The sequence below is a fragment of the Salvia splendens genome, chromosome 5 (genome assembly GCF_004379255.2).
Source record: "Salvia splendens isolate huo1 chromosome 5, SspV2, whole genome shotgun sequence".
NCBI classification, from domain to species: Eukaryota; Viridiplantae; Streptophyta; class Magnoliopsida; order Lamiales; family Lamiaceae; genus Salvia; species Salvia splendens.
Window position 1 is genome coordinate 17,198,285 of NC_056036.1, and position 19,431 is coordinate 17,217,715.

Sequence of the window (19,431 nt, forward strand, 5' to 3'; positions counted from 1 at the left end):
AGTAGAGTAAAGTACAACAAAATGGATGAGAAAATTGGCAGTAAATTTTCATACACTGATTCTGTTGTGGATCAGTTACATATTTCGGATTATGATTTCAGTTATATATTGATTTCGCAATTACACATTGTTACGTTTGTGGGCCAATTAGGTCTTTGTTAAATTAAAACAATACTTGTTTAATTGTTGGAATCCTTTCCGCACCAAACTTTATATATATCCAAATTACAAACCATGAATTTTATTGTTTTAATTATATCTATTACAAAGTAAACATCATGATTATATTTTTATATCCAAAAGAGTCATTTCACCTCCTCACACTCCTATAAATTCAGTATGCAGCATCAATGAGTTGTAGCAACTTCAATTCCTTCTCCAAACCACACCACAATACACAAAAAAAAAAAAAGAAAAACCAATCAAATCAGCTTCGAACATGGAAGACGCCACCGGTTCACGGCAGCAGCAGGGCGAAGCCGCGGAGCAGCCGGTTCGGTCGCGGTGGACGCCGAAGCCGGAGCAAATCCTGATCCTGGAGACCATCTTCAACAGCGGCATGGTCAACCCTCCCAAAGACGAGACCGTCCGCATCCGGAAGCTTCTAGAGAAATTCGGCTCCGTCGCCGACGCCAACGTCTTCTACTGGTTCCAGAACCGCCGCTCCCGCTCCCGCCGCCGCCAGCGCCAGGTCCAGGCCTCCCTCACCGCCGCCGACCACCCCTCAGGAATCCACTACGATCACACCTTTTCCCCCAATTCCCTCTCCTACACCATGCCCAACCCAGGCTCCTCGTCCTCTTTCGGTCATAATTCGGGCGGGTTCTCGGGCTATCCCGGGCTTATGCAGGAGTTTGAGCAAAACCCCGTGTTCTGCGAAGCTGAAGTCCAATCTCGTAAATCATAGTAGTACTATTTAGTTTTTAGATGGATTAATTGATTTTCTCAAACCCTAAAGTTGCTGGTGGTGGTGCAGAAATGATGACGGTGTTCGTGAACGGAGTGGCGACGGAGGTGGGGAGAGGGCCGGTGGATGTAAAAGCGATGTTTGGGGGAGATCTTGTGGTGTATCATTCGTCGGGATTGGCGGTGGAGATGAACGAATACGGAATTCTGATGCAGGGTTTGCAGCACGGTGAAAGCTACTTTCTGGTAATTTCTTAGCCCATCGTTTTCACTCAATCTAAGACTAAGACAGATTCTGCAATGTCGGCCCAAATTTATGGAATACTTGCATTGGAAATTGGAGCTCATCCCTCATTTTTTAAATTCATATATGCACAGCACTGAATTCCATTCTTATTTCCATCGGTTACACTTTTTATTACTATTTCATTTTTACACTTTCATTCATCCCATCACTAAACACCTGAGATGCACAAATGTAGATTTTCTAGTGTAAAAAAATTAATCATCTTCTTTTTCCAGTTTAAAGTATGTGCATGCCTATAGGTATAAGTAGTAGTACTCCCTCATTCCCCAATTAATTAACATTTGACATAAGTTTTAAAAAATATAGTCGAAAAAAGTTAATATAGTTGAAAAAAGTTAATAAAATGTGAGTCCTATTTTAATATATTAATTTAAAAAAATGTAAATGAAATGAGTTAGAGAAATTACCAATTAATTGGGGCGGTAGAAAAGGAAATTGATGTCAATTTTAATAGGGGACAGAGGCGGTACTATATAATTTCCAGCTTCGCTTCTTCTATAATAGAGTAATTAGGTTCTTCCAAATTTGTGTGTTTTTATGAGTAAATCATTGTCTTATTTATATGGACAGCTTAGTTTCTTTGTTAACAAAATGTAAGTGCTATTTTGGAATTATTTTCAGGTTCCAAGGCTTCCTTGAGTTTGAATTGGGAGATTCCATCATATATATAAAGCAAAACTGCTATTGCCTTAGAATTATACCTTGATCTTGTACTTTTCTTGTTTTCCTTTCTCATTACTATATTGCTCTTCCTTCTTTATGAAAATTATTTCTTAAGCACTAGCTAGTCTATCTATGTCTGTCATTGTATGTATGTAGTATATACTCATATATTACGATATATGATCGATCCAGTTGAATAATTTAGTTGCATGATGTTGTCAACTTCTATAGCTTGAAATTAATTAATCAGCAGCTAAACCCCCCTTTTGTCTAAATGAGATTTTCTATTTCTTGTATTTCGTTAGTATGTAGTCCCTAGCTAAAAACCAGCCAAATATGTAAACTTAAATGCATAAGAGTAGTGATTATATGGATTAAGATAGAACTATATTTTTAGTCCTTAGGCACCTCACTAATATTATCTATCTGCACTCCTTATTCTTTAAAAATATCATCAAATTTCCTGGAACACTGATATAACATTGTTGGAAGGATTTTCATATTTTTTGGACTAAAATACCCTTTAGAGAATAAGAGTTATTTATATCTTTTTTTTTATGAGAAAGACATCACTTTGGTTCATTCATATCGCTTTAAGTACTTGTCATGACGAACAATTAGATACACATACTTTAACAAGTTCTCGAGGGAATACAATGGAAATGAATTAATGAATCAAGTGTGACCGAGTGTTGGCTCTCTTATAAAAGGATATAAATAAATACTAGCTTTTATAGCCTGAGGGCATTTTGGTCCCGAAAAATCTAAGTGCAAAAATCTATCTAATAATAATATTATATCAATGATCAGAGATGTCTAGGAAATTTTGAAAAAATAGGGATCACATGCGATATTAATGTAATAAATTGTAGTTCTCTCTACAATAAAAAAAATTCCACTATGAAATTGAAAATTAATCTAACCTGATCACAGATGATTTTTTGTTTTCATATTCTGATCCCATCACAATCTCATGTTTTTAAATATATCAAAGTTATAATAATCATAAATAGATGCACTTTTGTTGCGTATCTATGAGGGATTACAGCAATGTATCACCAAATTAAAAGAATAAACAAATAACACGTAGCAGATCGACTTATATTTTCGAAGTGAAAATTGAAGTTTAAGACAATCTATGTAGCAGCTAGTAGTCGATGAAAAACTACTTTATAGATCAATAATGATTATCTAAATATTTAATGAGCAGGAAGAAAATTACTAGATCGCATTATATTTATCCATATATATTACTAATTTTTAATTAAATTCACTTAAAATTTAAAATTTAAGGATATTATGTACATGTACACATTTATCTTTTCTCTTTGTTACATTCTCTTACATGACCTACCACTTTCTATATTCACATTGTGTTTAATTAATTATTATTAATACTTTCTTACAGATAAGTCCTTGTTTACACCCTAATATACCAACATTTTAATTAAAACTTGTATCATATTTGTTAGGCCTCTTTTTTTAGGGGGGGAGGGATGAAGCATTCTAGATCAAATACCTAAGAGCATCCACAACCGTGCTCTTGCCAGCGGCACGGTTGTGGGCCCGGGCGGTACTATTCATGCCTGCTCTCTGGCAAGAGCACAACACTCACAACTGTGCTCTTCCGCAAGGACGAGCACAATTAATATAAAATTCAATTAAACAATAACATTTCCATAATATTAAAATCCATTTAAAAAACCATAATAAATATTACAAATTACAAATAAAATTAAAAAATACATAATTAAAATCCTAAAAATTAAAAATTACATAATTAAACTCCTTAAAATTAAAAATTACATAATTAAAATCCTAAAAATTAAAAATTACATAATTAAACTCCTAATAAGACTACGCATTCGGCGGGATCAACCCCAATTGTTTTTGGAGACCTTTTATCATGGTCTCGTGTGTTTCAAGTTGCGTGGGGGTCATAGATGACCTATCGGCCATATTGAGTTGGCTTAAGAGCATCCACAGCGAGTTGTTCGGGGGTGGAGGTGGCACATAGGGAGCGGAAGCGGCTTCGGGAGTGGCTTCGGGAGTCGAGCCGCGACGACGGTTGGCCGCCGCGTTCTTCCTTCCTTGGGGGCGGCGTTGGGAACCGCTCGGTCCGGCGTCGGGGCTACCCAAGTTAGCTCCGGCGAGTTGGCTAGCCACTTCTTCCGAGCCGGAGTCGGATAGGGCTACCGACCTTGATCGTTTGGAGGAGCCGCTAGAGGAGGATGTTATGCCTCCCTTATACTTCGGGTGCGTCCGCGTCTCCTGCCAAACGTTAAGAAATATTTTTAATATTTTTAATATTTTAATTATTGAATTATTTTAATATTAATTTCATTATTATTTTGATAGTGCGTTAAAAAATATCATACCCGATGATAGCAACATGTGGCACCCAACATGTGACATATATTATAATATTATTTTATAATTAATATTTTATTATATTTTATAGTGCATCAAATGATAATATAAGAGGTAATTCGATGATAGAGGTCGTCGCACTCAACATCCACCTTTGTCAGTGACACATTCTTAAAGTGTATTACCAATTAATTAATACTTTCAAAACATGTAGTTAGATAATTACATATTCATTCATACTATAATTTCAACAATAGTATGAATGATCATGTATTGACCTTTGTTTGTATATTTCTCCATGTGCTATTCCAAATCACAAAAATTAAAGCAGTTGAAAGAAATGAAATAAAATACTACAATGTACATAAGAGATCCAAATTTAAAATGATATAAATTAATTACTAGTTTTTAGAATATAAGGATAATTTAAATAAATTTATGAAAAATTAGTTTATACTTAATTGTTTTATGGAGTAAAAAACGTTAAGTAGTTGACGGAAAGGGGAAGAAATATAATGTACTAGCAAAATTAATATACAAATATTTTTATAGTATAATTTATTATTATATTCTTTTTAAATTTCATATTTGATTTAATAAATTTTAATTTAATTATCAATATTTTCACTATGTTTTTTTATTTTGTTCTTTTTTACTTCTTTTAACCTGTCTCCGTCTTTTTTTTTTGTTAGAACTAGAAAAAATATTATGTAAAGTATTTGTTTGAAAAAAAATATAAGTATTTTCTTTTTGAGTTTTAGTTGAAAGTATTATTATTCATTCTTTAATTAATATGAGGGGCTATAATGTACACCAAAGTACAATTAAAATAGGTAAGTTCCTTAATTTATGCATATGATAGAAAATGGTAAAATTATCCTCATTTTGTATATACAATTTTATTAATTTATCGCTACCCTTAGTTTTGTTTGATTTTAATTGAGGAAACATAAGTTTTGTCTGCATAATCTGATATAATTGGATAAGTTGGAAAAATATTTATTTTGTTTGATTTTAATTGAGGACACATAAATTTTGTCTGCATAATCTAATATAATTGGAGAGAGATCCCATGTAACACAATACTATGTTAAACCGTGTTTCATTTAATTTTTCTGAATTTACTTATTAACATATTACTTTCCATTTACCTCTTTCCTAACTAAATTATGCTCCACAAATGGACAACTGATTTTACTACAAAATCACATTGAATTATTGTTGGAATAATTGAAAAACATTGAAATTGTTGAATTTTGAATTTACAATTACATAAAATTTAACTAAGAACAATAAAGAAGGAGCATAAACTATAAAACAGAAGTGTATCTGGATCCATACTGAATTGAATGGCGAAATTGTTTTATGACGGTTATGGATATCGGAACTTCTAGTAGAGAGAATGGGTTCTGATCAAAACTAATATACCTGAATTATAAATATTTAGATCTCATAAATATTTTAAACATTTATTTTGATACACATAGAATAAGAGGGTTGTGATCAAATTAAAATCCTAAATATTTAAGAGGACAATTGGTGGAATATATGAGAAATGATTTAGGAGGTGTTGGTGGTATGGAAAACTAAGGAACACTCTATTATCAAACTTCTCAACTTGTGCAAAATGATACTCCCTTCGTCCATGAATAGGAGTCTCGTTTCTCCATTTTCGTCCGTCCACGAATAGGAGTCCCCGTTCTCCTTACAATTTTTGGACATTATTCATACCCTGAGAGTCTCACATTAATTGTAACAACCCGAGTTTTCGTGTACAAGTTTTGGAGCATAAAAAAATTGGACGAAGAGACGATTGAAGTTATTTTTGCTCGTGTTAAGTTGGATTTAATCCTAAGCGAAGGAGTTAAGTTATGTTTGGTTCTTTTACCTCATGGAATTAAAGTGCAAGGAATTTCAAAAGTAAGAACTACAATTGTTGGAAAATAGAAATTCCATGTAATCAAATGGAGTGCTTTTTGTTCATGTTAGACAAAGGAGATATGTTACAGCTTGACAAATCTACGGAGTACATAATCTAGGATTTGACTCTAGCTAGAAATGGTAATGAGATCTAGGAATGCCTTGGACCACGATCTCTTCCCCTCTTCTCTTCTCGGTTGGGCAGCAATAGCAGCTGCGGGAATCAGCTCTAAACCTGCAAGGAAAATTCACACACCACAATTAGGGAGGAAATATGAGTAGCAAATTTCAAGAAGAAAAAGTAAAGTGATTAGTAGTGAGGAAAAGAGGTGGCAGCAAGTCCCTGCCAAAGAAATCCTCCCAAAAACCTTCCAGATCCAAATAAGAACATAGTGGCATAGGATGATGAGGGGATCGGATATCCCAAATCTCCCAAAGAGGATAATGGAAACAAAGGACCAAGTGATGGTGAGCTCATCTCCTTAACTCTCCCCAATGCTTTACACCGATTAGGAAAGATGCCCTTTTGTCATGCAAAAAGATGAGGGAATCCAATAAATACAAGAGCACCCTTCCCGATACTTACACCAAAGGGGTAGTGAATCTTTTAGCCTAAATCCAAAAGGATGAGGGAATCTTTATCCAAAATTATCGACAAAATCCCAAAACGTTTCTCCTATAAAAACAGCCCCAAACCCCAAACTTCTCACCACCTTTAAACACCAAAAATTTCGAAAGAGCAAAGAGAGTGAAGGGAGTGACAGTGAGCCTAAGAGCATCTCAACAAATAAGAGGGATCCACAAGCAAGGTAATCAAAATACTCCCCTCTGCATCATATTAGAACCTCATGCTCAAGAACTTAGAGCTTTAGGATTTCCACATCATAACAAATAGTGCAAGCGAACCATAGTCTGCCTCATAGACCAAGAACAGTAGCAATCTTAGCCATCTACAGCTTTCACTCATGGTAGTTCATGAACTAAACCCAACAATTTAACAAGCTCTATCCAAATATCAGTAACAACTTATCATAGCTACTGCCGGGAAAGTTAAGCTAAATAGACCAAGCTTTAGAGGGATAAGAAAATGGGACTTAGCTTAGTGCGTGAGGGGCTATCCGCGGAAGTCGAGTGGGCGGTGGAGCCCCGGAGGGCCGATTGAAGCGGCGATGTTAGAACAGCAGCGTGACGGTGGGGCCCAAGTGACGCCGCGGAGCTGGATCGGCAAGAGCAGCGCCGACAGGAGCATTTGATGGCCTGCCTCGACGCAGCGGGAAAGGGCAACAGACGGCGGGCGGTGTTGAGCACAGACAAATAAAGATCCTTCGATAGAATAGTACTTGGATGCGTCATGTCTCCATACACGATGTCATCTGCTCTTGACTCTTCAGCTGCAATGTAAAAGTCGAGATTTTATTCTCTTGTATCACACTCTGATTCATATATATATTCCAAGTTATTTCAGTTCATGTTCAATTGTGCCACAGTTTTCCCCTTTCTTCCCCACTTCTTTCATCCTCCCCTAGTCGCGATCAACTGTGCTTTCTATCCTTAGAAAGTGCGGTCGTGACATTAATTACACTATTGTCATTACTATTACACCCACCCTCCCACCCTCTCACTCCCTTCATCTCACCATTCACCCCGATGTTTCTTTCTCTCGCTCTCTCAAGCGGAACCCTAGTGATTATACTCCGCCACCTCCCCCTCCTCCTGGAATACTTCCTCCTCCTGGAATAGGAGTCCCATTTCGACTCCTCTTCCTCCTCTCTTTGACTACATGGATCGTACGCCTCTGGAAACCCTAACCCATCTCTCTCCGAGAATCAATCGGAAACCCTAAACCCCCGCCGCCTCTTCATCTTTCGCCTCCTGCTCAAGAGTGGATCTTTGACACATCAGAGGGGTCGATCACGATTCCTATTGCCACTTATACCCTTACAATCCCCATATACTCGTGAGAGAAGACTGATACCCACGAGACTGTGGTTCCTGAAACCCCTGAGCTCGAATGGCGTTCGTGGATGGAATCCAAGTCCTCGGTGCTCCCTGAAACTCCGAATCTTGAAGTCATTTCGCAGACTAATTTCCAGCCCGCTGATGTACCTTAAACGCCGCTTCCGAAACGACCGAGGAAGAGGCATATCTCGGAAGAGGATCTAAGGTTTGGTTTACTGAAAAGCATGTTTCTAGCACGAATAGAATCTTGCTTGTATACGAAAAACTATGCAATCCACTTTTAACTCGATTCAGTACTATTCGAGCAGTTTCGCACGAATAGAATCAGTATTATTATTACATTGTGTTTTCTTGTGCATTTATAAGATGTTTTACAAACATTTAAATGCATAAGAAGCAAACAAAGCCTAAGTCTTTTGCTTAGTAGACTGGTTTTGGGCGTCGTCCACTTTAAGGTAACTACAGTTGGTTCTATGCAATGCTTTGCAAAAGTGAAAGAAGAATTTCACAACCTAGATAGGCTTTGGTTACCTATCGCGAAAGGTTGCAATGTCAGTTCGATTATTTCTAAGTCTTACTGAAATAAGATGACATTGGTGTGGTATAGCACTGAATGGATCTAACACCAAGACATTTCTTTATGCTATCTACTGAAAGACGAGGTCTTGATAAATATTTTTTTAATTCAACATATGTTAGCATTGAGCATACGTTATGGATTATGCATTACTTTGACTTATCAAATGGTGCGGGTTTTTCGCAACCCAATAATCCTGATATCTTGTTAGTGGTAATTAATATCTAGCGGTGATATGATTGTTATTATGTTGAATCACGCACCTGGTGAGTCTGGTTTGATAATGTCCTCAAGAGAAGCTCAAACAAGGTTTTATTATTCAAAAACTAGCCAGTTGGAATTTAATTATTCCATGAATAATAAATAAGTGTTTCTTGCTGAGTCCACTCTTGGAATAAATAAGATGTTGATTAATTAAGTCCATAGCAGACTTTAATTAATTAATGGACATTTATATCTTAAGCGCAGAAAATAAATATTTAAACGAGGAAACTCGGATTACTTGTAATTTCGGATTTGGATGGGTAAATCAATATTATTATTATAGTGGCTGATAATAATATTCCAATTCAAGCTTATATTAAATTGGGGTTCAATTTAATTAGATAAGAGCTAATTGGGTGTGGCCTTCATCCAAACCTCCATAGATCCCTAATCTGGCACATCATAACTCAATATAAAGAAGACTAGACAGAAGACATATTAATAATTCATTCATAATTTTTGAAAATCTGTACATAGAGAATTTTGAATTTCTCTCTTTTTCTGAGAGTGGTTTTGTCTTATTTCTTGTCGAGTCCTTTCGGCTTTGACAAGCTTTGCCCACCCAAAGGTCATAACTTGAGTTCGGGAACAGATTAGAAGATCTGTGGGCTAGTATCGATGAGTCTTTAGATAATCAAATCGGTAACTCTAAACCGTAGTATTCATGTTTAGGATTTATTTTCTTAAAGCATGAATTATTTGCGTTCTAGCATGCAATTCTGTATTAACATGTGAATAGATTAATTCCATAATCCGTCAAATAGATCCTACGTCTGATTTTATTTGTCTTGTACAAGTCTTCCGATGTGCAAGGGGATTCAAACACCAACAGATGAGTGGTTCAAGGAATTTTTGGTCATGCTATTTCCTGGCATGGATGATCTACACAGAAATATGAGTTTCCGAAGGGTTTGGTGTTTCTATGATTTGGCCACCCCCTATTTAGGGTTTGGAGGTTGTTTTGAGTTTGGGGATTTGTGGGTTTCCGAGGGGTTTGTTGGTCCTGTGATTTGGCCACCCCCAATTTAGGGTTTGGAGGTTTAATCACAACCATATGATGAAATTATTATGACAGTCTGTATTGTTTGCTTGTGGTATTCGATTGTTGTGCAATAAGCATGCCCTATGATGAAATTTTGTCTGAGAGCCTGTGTTGTTCGATTATTGTTGATTAAGCCTGCCATATGATGAAATTTTTCTGATGGTTTATGTGGTGTTGCTTACTTCTTGATCACTTATTTGTTGTGACTTCTGTTTCTGGTGATCAAATTGTGTTGGCTGATGTTCTTGGTGGTCGGTTCTGTCGGTTGTGCTTAAGTTGTGTCAAGTCACCCATTTGCTAAGTTTGGAGGCTTGATTTCCTACCCTATGAATAAATTTTTCTGAGGGAAATGCTAAGTGTTGCTTACTTCTTGTTCACTTATTTGGTGTGCCTTCTGTTTCTGGTGATCAAATTGTGTTGACTGATGTTCTTGGTGGTTGGTTCTGTTGGTTGTGCTTAAGTTGTGTCAAGCCACCCCTTTGCAAGGTTTGGAGGCTTGGCTTTCTACCCTATGATGAAAATGTTTTTTAGGAAAATGCTAAGTGTTGCTTACTTCTTGTTCACTTATTTGGTGTGGGTTCTGTTTCAGGTGATCATATTGTGTTGGTTGATGTTCTTGGTGGTTGATTCTGTTGGTTGTGCTTAAGTTGTGTCAAGCCACCCCTTTCCAAGGTTTGGAGGCATGTGTCCCCGCTCTATGATGAAATTTTTCTAAGGGTCTTACATTCAAAAACTGAATATGTGCATTACATTATGTTTGCACTATTTATATACACCAAAAAAGAAAAACATCAGACCACCTATTCCAAAAACCCTAGGGCCTGACCAAAAAACTAAAAATATAGCCCCAAACCTAGAAGCCAAATGCATTACTCATAGGCCCAATATCATACCCTGAATCGTCATTGTTCTCTGGTTTTTGTAAGCACTTCAGACCTCTCTCACAAGATCTTCATCCACTTCTAGAACATTGGGTAGTCCATCTGTTCTTTCAAGCCTATCCTTGTTCATGTGTGGAAGTTTGTAGCACTTGTCACCTCTGAATTGTAGGATTTGGGTGAGGCAAGCCTGCAATGAGGGGAATACTCTGTTGAGGGTCTGTGGTGTCGGCTCTTTATAAGCCTTTCAGACATTCCCCATCAGTTCATCTACACCCTTGTATGGTTTCTCATGCTGCAGTGACTGTATAGCCCTAAAAAATCCTAGGTCTAATATGTTAGTATCAGGTGAATTTGGTGGTTGACAAATCAGATGGATTTAAAATCCATCTGAGTTGGCAACAACCTGAAATTCTGGATCTTTGGCAGTTATGCGTGGTGTAGCATTGTCTTGCTGTATGTAATATCTCTTTGCTTGCCCAAACAGGCCACTTGGCCTTAATTGCAGGTATGATCTGCCATGAAAAACACTTTACTGAACTAAGTGATGATCTATACTAAGTTGGTAAGATCTGATAGTATGAAAATTTTCCATACCTGCTGGATAATGCATTCCCTCATCATTGCCTTGGTGAGTGCTTTAATTGGCTTTGTTTCCAAGGTCCTTTTATCTCTGTTCTTTGATTTCCTTTGAGCTGGAACAACTTCAGTGAAGGGAAATGTTCCCACCTTACCATCATATGTGGGCTGCCTCTCATTGTCAAAATGTGGCCTAGATTCAACACACATGAACATCACCTTGGTGATGTACCTCTTTGACTTGCAAGACCTATATGACTCATCTTCATCCGACAAGAGGTAATACCTGATGTCTTGGTCATATAGAACCATTTCTCATCAACCAACTAGATCCATCGCCGCCCTTCCTCCTCAACCAACTAGATCAACTCGCCGCTACATCCATCGTGACCGGAAGGGAGCCCACGAAAGTCTCGTTGCCGACCCGCCGCGGTTTCCAGAAGATTACTTTAGGCGCCGTTTTCGCATGTCAAAGCGTTTGTTTATGCGTATTGTCAACACATTGTCTGCCCGTGTTGAATTCTTCAAAACAGGTCCAGATGCAACCGGTTGGCAAAGTCTCTCGGCGTTGCAGAAGTGTACATGTGCCATCCAACAACTCGCTACTGGGCAAACGGCCGACCTCTTCAACGAGTATTTGTATGTCGGTGAGTCCACTGGAATCCTTTATCTTAAAAATTTTTGCGAGGGCGTTCGTACAGCTTTCGGTGATGAATTCCTTCGGGCACCCACCACCGATGATTGCCAACGGTTGCTTCGTCTTCACGAATCAGTCCATGGCTTTCCCGAAATGCTAGGCAGCATTGACTGCATGCATTGGAGGTGGAAGAATTGCCCGACTGCTTGGAGGGGGCAACACTTAAGTGGCCACAAAGGCGGCGGCCCAACACTTATCCTTGAAGCGGTCGCCGACTACCGCCTATGGATTTGGCATGCATATTTCGGTGTTGCCGGATCCAACAACGACTTGAACGTGCTCTATTCTTCAATGATGTGTTGAATGGTATAGCACCGGCCATCGACTTCACCGTCAACGGAAATGTATACCACATGGGTTACTATCTCGCCGATGGCTGACAAAAACTGAGAATCATAGACTGTCGGCTGTTTTGATGGCGAAAATCGAACGTGAGACTTGTAATACTTCAATTTTCCGGCGGTTAGGGTTTAGAAATAGGTTGGAATTGGGGGGGGGAGGGTTTTGATTGGGGGTTGAGGGATGTGAGACGTTTGGAGTGAGAGAGATAGAGAGTGAGAGAGAGTGTAGATGGAATGTCAATCGTTTCCTATGAAAATCCCGCTTAATTATCAGACCTTCCATTTTGAAACTTGTGTAATTCATTGTAAGTTTAATGATATACCCTTATAATGTACCAATTAGACCGAATAATGTAACGCGGAATCACACATCTCACCATCATCTTAACCGTCCACCATCTTAATCTAATTGTTGCTATTAAGTTGGAACTTAACACTAAGGGGGCAATATGACCTTAATGTTCCCCTATATATATATATATATATATATATATATATATATATATATATATATATATATATATATATATATATATATATATGATCATTGATAACCCATATTTATGGTGATAACCTAATAACCTATCATTCTATGGACGAAATATATCATTTTATAAAATAGAATATCATTTTATGGATTAAAAGTATCATTCTATGCATGCTGAAAAAATATCATGTTATAGTGTATAAATATCATTTTTAGTAAAAATGATATTTTTGACCCATAAAATGATAGGTTATTAGGTTATCACCATAAATATGGTTATAATTTTAACGCACCCCAATATATATATATATATATATATATATATATATATATATATATATATATATATATATATAAGTGTGTTATATTGCTAACTATTTAAGTTGCTAACTATGTTAACTCATCAATGCAGTGTATTAAAAATGTCAACACATAATATCAACACATTATATTGAAGTTCAACAAAATCATGTGTTGGCATTTTTAATACATAGCGTTGATGAGTTAGCAACTTAAGAAACTTATCAATTGATCACACCCCTATATATATATATATATGGATGTATTCATTTCCTTTTTGTATATTTGTTCTACTGTTCTTTTTAATCTCAGCCCCACGATTTTGTCATCCGACGGTTAGATTGATGTCACGTGTCATTTAATAATGCAAATTTTTAGTTGAATAATTCACACCGACTAATAATGCATCATTATAGTGTAATAATGCAGATCATCATAACCATCCAATTCAATGATCCAAGGGTTGTGATTAAAAAGAAGCCTGGACTGAAAAGCTGCGAAGGGCCTTAACACACCCATATATATATATATATATATATATATATATATATATTGTATGTACAATGTGTGTGTATATATACACCTATATGCTTAGCTATATTCAATCATTATCATCTTATAAAATATTTCATACCCATTTAAAATATCTAGATAATAACAATTTATATTGAAATATGTAAAAAAGATATTATATGATTCTGGACAGGCATGTTTCACATCCATCCCAATGATAGAAATTTTTCTGAGGAAAATGCTAATTTGAAAGCAATGTCACTTTTTTGGGAGTTTTTTTTATTTTGGAGGTTGGTAGGAGTTGTTTTAAATGCACATTGTTAATGTATTTATAGGGAGTTTGAAAGTCCAAATTTTAGTTCAAATTTTCCTCGAAAATGTCTAAGAGGGAAAATCAAAATTTTGGCATTCCCTTCCTTGTATTTGAACTAAATTTTCGCAGGTGATTAATGGAATGGAAGGTTGTGTTTATTTATTGTTGAGTCTTATTTTTATTTATTGTTGAAAAATTATTCATAAAAAAATTATGAATAATGAAATTATTAAATGAGTTAAAAAAAGAAAACAAAATCTGCACTTTAATTCAAACATATTTTAAGTGGGTCCCAAATTCCATTATCACACTCCATTTATTACACATTCAAACAATTTCTTAAAACCCGCGTCATTTAGAAACAGGACTCCTATTGAGGGAGTACTAATTAACTCTTCCATATTTATAGTCATTCCTAACTTATTCTTGAATTCTCCACTTCATTCTTTTATATTCAAAATATCTTCATTTTTCTATAAAAATCTAGATATTTCTTCTAGAATAAGATGCAATATAAATTAAAAATAAGTTTCGTGTATATGTAAGGATATCATTAGAAAGATATGGTGTATGGTTTCTTTTTATATATTACTAGGGATTTTTTAGATATAAGGATATTATTAGAGGGTCATGATAAAATGCAAACTCTATTTATTGTACAAATTTCAAACTATGATTTGGACCGTTAGAAAATACTCTATTCGTTTTTTTTTAAATAGCAACTATTTCCATTTTTTATCGTCCCTTAAAAATAGAAACTTTAGAATCTTTCTATTTTAGGACATGGACCCCACAATCCTCAAACTCTATTTTCACTACTTTTTCTTTTCCTCTCTCTTACTTTACTCATTTTTCTTTTCTTCTTTCTTACTCTACCAATTCTTCTCACTTACTCTTGGAATCGTGCTTGGTCAATTGATTTTTGACTAATAATAAATGTTACAAGACATTTAATTTTGTGAAATTAAATGCAATAACGTCGATCTACGTTCGAGTAGATGACCCTAGTATATTAATTTTCTCAAATTCGATTCCCGGTGAGTGAGAAATAATATATTAAAGTTGGTCACAATAAAGCTAGAAATGAGCTATGTGAAAAGACTAAGGGATTAATTAACTAGGTGTTAATTATCCCACATCGGGGATGATAAACTTCTTTGATGAAGTATTTAATCAGATGAATTATCATGTGTAATAATTATCATGGAATAAGACGGGTGACAGAGCCCACACAAACGCGCCGCCGCCACCGACCCACGACCCACCGCACCGGGTATCTGGTGCCTTGTGCCTTGGCAATTGGTCTTTGGGTGGTCTTTGGGCTGTTCTTTGGAGCTGGTCGTTGGGCGTGGTTCGAGCCTCGCTTGTTCTTTTTAGACCACCCCAAACTCCACTCTATCCCCGACGGGTCCTGGTCCACGTCATGGTCCCCCTGGACCCCGACGCATGACGGAAGACAAAAGGTTCCCGCTAGACCCCGACGCACAACGGGAGACAAAAGGTCCCCGCTGGACCCCCGACGCACAACGGGAGAAAAAAGGTCCCGTTGGACCCCAACTCACAACGGGAGTCAAAAGGTCCCCGCTGGACCCCGAAGCATAACGGGAGACAAAAGGTCCCCGATGGACCCCAACGGTCCATGGTGTATCCCGTCGTGTAGCATGTCCAGGTGCATCGTGTCTCTTCAGCTCCCACTGGCTAGTGCACCAGTCAATAACCCCCAGCGGTTACAGTCAAGCCATCATGGCACACATAATGGTTGTTGACTCCATCAATGCCCTACAGGTGGACTTGGTCTATAAATAGGCATGCATCCATTGCATTCTAAAGAAAACATACACATACACATGCATCTTGCATCCACGCTATCTCTCTCTCTGCATAATCTTCCCCGTCGAAGCTCTGCCCCCGCCTTACTTCCGTTCGCCGGAGCTCTGTTGCTAGCGGTGCTGCTACTTCAGAGACGAAGCCGTTTTATCTTTAGGGCGACATGCCAAACCGAGAGCACTACCGGGGTGTATCTCGTCTTGCGGAAAGAGGACTCCTCGACTCGGCTTACCACTTTCCACAAGTTTTCGTGTAATTTTATTTAGTTATTTTCCGTGTAATTTCCTTGTTTTATTTTTCATTGTAATTTCGCCCGGCAAGATTTGTATATCTCACTTTCCACAACAATCGCAAGACGAGATATTCTTGCCACTAAAGGAGTTTACACACCAATTGAACTTAAATCAACACCTTTGCTTGGAGATGTCGACTGACCCGTCTACCGCCGCTGCCACCGTTCCATCCACTATGTCCCCCGTCGCTCCCGTTAACACGTCGCCGGACATAACGATGATCCTGACTCCTGGCTTCTCAACCTCTTCCTCAATAACCCCTTGGGTGTTTGACAACCTCTCTGGGACGATTTTTGGATTCACCTCAAGTGGATCGGTCGGTTCCACTTTCAATGGTTCCATTGGATCCTTCATTGAATCGAGTGTTGGGGCCTTCAGGCACGGCACGGGTGATGGACCATTCGGGGTCAGCACGGGTGCTAGCTCATTCGGGGGCAGCACGGGTGCTGGACCCTTTGGGGTTAACACGGGTGCTGGATCCTTCGGGGTCGGCACAAATGCGGGGACCTCCATGCTCCACGCAACTATGGGGGGTACTGTGTTCCACCCAATTGTTAGCTCCTGCGGGGGCAACGGACTTGGTCCCTTTCATGGGACAAACTCGGCACCAATGACACCAAGGATGATGTCACCCGCCGAGAAGCCATTGAAGTTCACAGGAACGGATTTCAAGAGATGGCAACAAAAAATGTTGTTCTACCTAACAATGTTGGGCGTCGTGAACTTCATCAAGGAGAACTAGACAACCCCACCAAGTGAGGACGAGGCACGTGTCGAGATGTACGTCGAGTATGACGCTTGGCGCAAAGGAGACTATCTTTGTAAAAACTTTATTTTAAGTACTTTAGATGATAGTCTCTACAACGTGTATTGTACTGTTCCCACATCAAAACAAATGTGGGAAATGCTAGATAAGAAGTGTCGTAGTGATGATGCGGGCACTAAAAAAATTGTAATAGCCAAGTACTTGGATTACAAAATGGTCGATTCCCGACCAATCATGGACCAAGTGCAAGAGTTCCAGCTCATCATTCACGACCTCGCCGCCGAGGGAATGACCCTGCCTGAAGCTTTCACGGCGGGCAAGGTCATTGAAAAACTTCCACCCGACTGGAAGGACTTCAAGAGCTACCTTAAGCACAAGCGAAAGGAGATGAATCTTGAACACTTGATCGTGAAGCTGCACATCGAGTCAGACGTGCGCAAACTCGATGGTTTGGCTAAGGGCCATGGCCCACCTGTTGCAAAGGCCAATCTGTTGGAGCGGGGCGGTCCCTCCAACAAACGCTCCCGTCCAATTGCAAAGGACAAGGGCAAGAAGAAGCCGCATGCGAGGAAGGTCGAAGGCAACTGCTACAACTGTGGCAAACCTGGCCACTTTTCCAAGGACTGCCGCAAGCCGAAGAAGAAGTCGGCTGCCCACGTTGTTGAAAAAGAGTTCAAGGACTGGGATGAAAGTGACCTTGTTGATGTGGTCACGGAAGAAGTCAACCTTGTTGATAACAAAGGTGGCTGGTATATCGACACTGGAGCTACTGCCCACGTTTGTGCCGATAAGAGCAAGTTCGCCTCCTACACTGCAGTTGAAGGGAGGAAGAACAATATGGGGAATCAAGCCTCGTCTCAAGTCCTCGACATTGGAGACGTGATTCTCATGATAACGTCCGGCGTCACCATCACTTTGAAGGATGTGCTGCACGTCCCGGACATCCGCAAGAACCTAGTGTCAGGATCAATACTAGTGAATAAGGGGTTTAAACTTGTATTTGAATCTGATAGGTTTTCTTTGTACAAGTTTGGAAAGTCACTCGGAAAAGGCTTTGCAACCGACAGACTTTTCAAGCTTAGTGTAGTTGTACGCCATGTCCCTAAGCCGTTGGCTATTAATAAGAATGCATCTACTTCTTCTTACTTGGCTGAGTGTTCTAACTTGTGGCACAATAGATTGGGACATGTAAATCCAAATGCCATTAAAAGATTAGTAAGTTTAGATTTACTAAAGGCAAATGAAGTAGAAACTCAAAACAAATGTGAAACTTGTCTTGAGGCGAAAATGACTAAGTTACCGTTTCATTCGGTTGAACGGAACACAAAACCCCTTGAATTAATTCACACGGACGTATGTGACTTAAAATTGGTGCAAACGAGAGGTGGTAAAAAAATACTTTATCACATTCATAGATGATTGCACACGATATTGTTATGTCTATCTTTTAAGAAGTAAAGACGAAGCAATAGAAGCGTTCAAAAATTATAAGAACGAAGTCGAGAATCAACTTGGATGTAAAATCAAAATGATTTGAAGTGATAGAGGGGGTGAATACGTAGCCCCGTTTGAGGAATTATGCAACGCAAGTGGTATAATTCACCAAATGACTGCACCATATTCACCACAATCTAATGGTGTTGCAGAACGCAAGAATCGAACTCTCAAAGAGATGATGAATGCGCTACTAATCAGTTCGGTGATGCCCCAGAACATGTGGGGGGAAGCTGTTTTGACAACCAACTACATTCTAAACAAAATCCCACGCAAAGGTAAGGACGTTACTCCTTATGAGATGTGGAAGGGAAGGAAGTCATCCTACAAATACCTCAAAGTGTGAGGGTGTTTGGCTAAGGTAATGGTTCATCTGCCCAAAGAAGTTACAGTCGGTCCTAAAACGGTTGATTGTATCTTTATTGGGTATGCACTTAATAATAGTGCATATCGATTCGTTGTCCACAAGTCTGAAATACCGACTGTGACCGTGGGAACAACAATCGAGTCAAGAAATGATGTATTTCTTGAAAATATATTTCCTCGCAAAGACAAGGAACATATTGCACCCAATTCTGAGACGAGAATTGAGGATGAAGCCACTAGTTCTAAATCAGTGGACGAAGAGTCTGAATCGCGCAAGCGAACAAGGCATGATCCAAACGATACGGTACTAAGACGTGGTAGCAGGGTCAGAACACCAAAGACATTTGGTCCTGACTATATTGCATTTATGTTGGATGAAGAACCAACATCGATAAAAGGAGCCTTTGCTGGCCCAGACGGGTTGTATTGGAAAGAAGCTGTTCAAAGGGAAATTGATTCAATTTTGCTAAACCACACGTGGGTGTTGGTTGATCTACCTGAAGGTGCTAAACCTTTAGGATGCAAATGGGTCCTTAAAGAAAGTTTAAGGCCGATGGAACAATGGACAA

General features: G+C 38.4%; 1 protein-coding gene across 1 annotated transcript; it reads left to right on the top strand.

The window, feature by feature from the left end:
* The first annotated feature begins 439 nt into the window (after positions 1-439).
* Positions 440-10,654, top strand: LOC121803917 (WUSCHEL-related homeobox 6-like). Its single transcript, XM_042203492.1, has 3 exons — positions 440-896; positions 977-1,152; positions 10,598-10,654. The coding sequence occupies exons 1-3, from the start codon at positions 440-442 to the stop codon at positions 10,652-10,654; spliced, it is 690 nt and encodes a 229-aa protein (XP_042059426.1).
* The last annotated feature ends 8,777 nt before the right edge of the window (positions 10,655-19,431 follow it).

Excerpts from the sequence above, each read along its gene's own strand:
- LOC121803917 (XM_042203492.1), top strand. The coding sequence starts at position 440 with ATGGAAGACGCCACCGGTTCACGGCAGCAGCAGGGCGAAGCCGCGGAG. Across the intron at positions 897-976 it reads CGAAGCTGAAGTCCAATCTC|AAATGATGACGGTGTTCGTG; the intron begins GTAAATCATAGT and ends GTGGTGGTGCAG. Across the intron at positions 1,153-10,597 it reads ACGGTGAAAGCTACTTTCTG|GTGATCATATTGTGTTGGTT; the intron begins GTAATTTCTTAG and ends GTTCTGTTTCAG.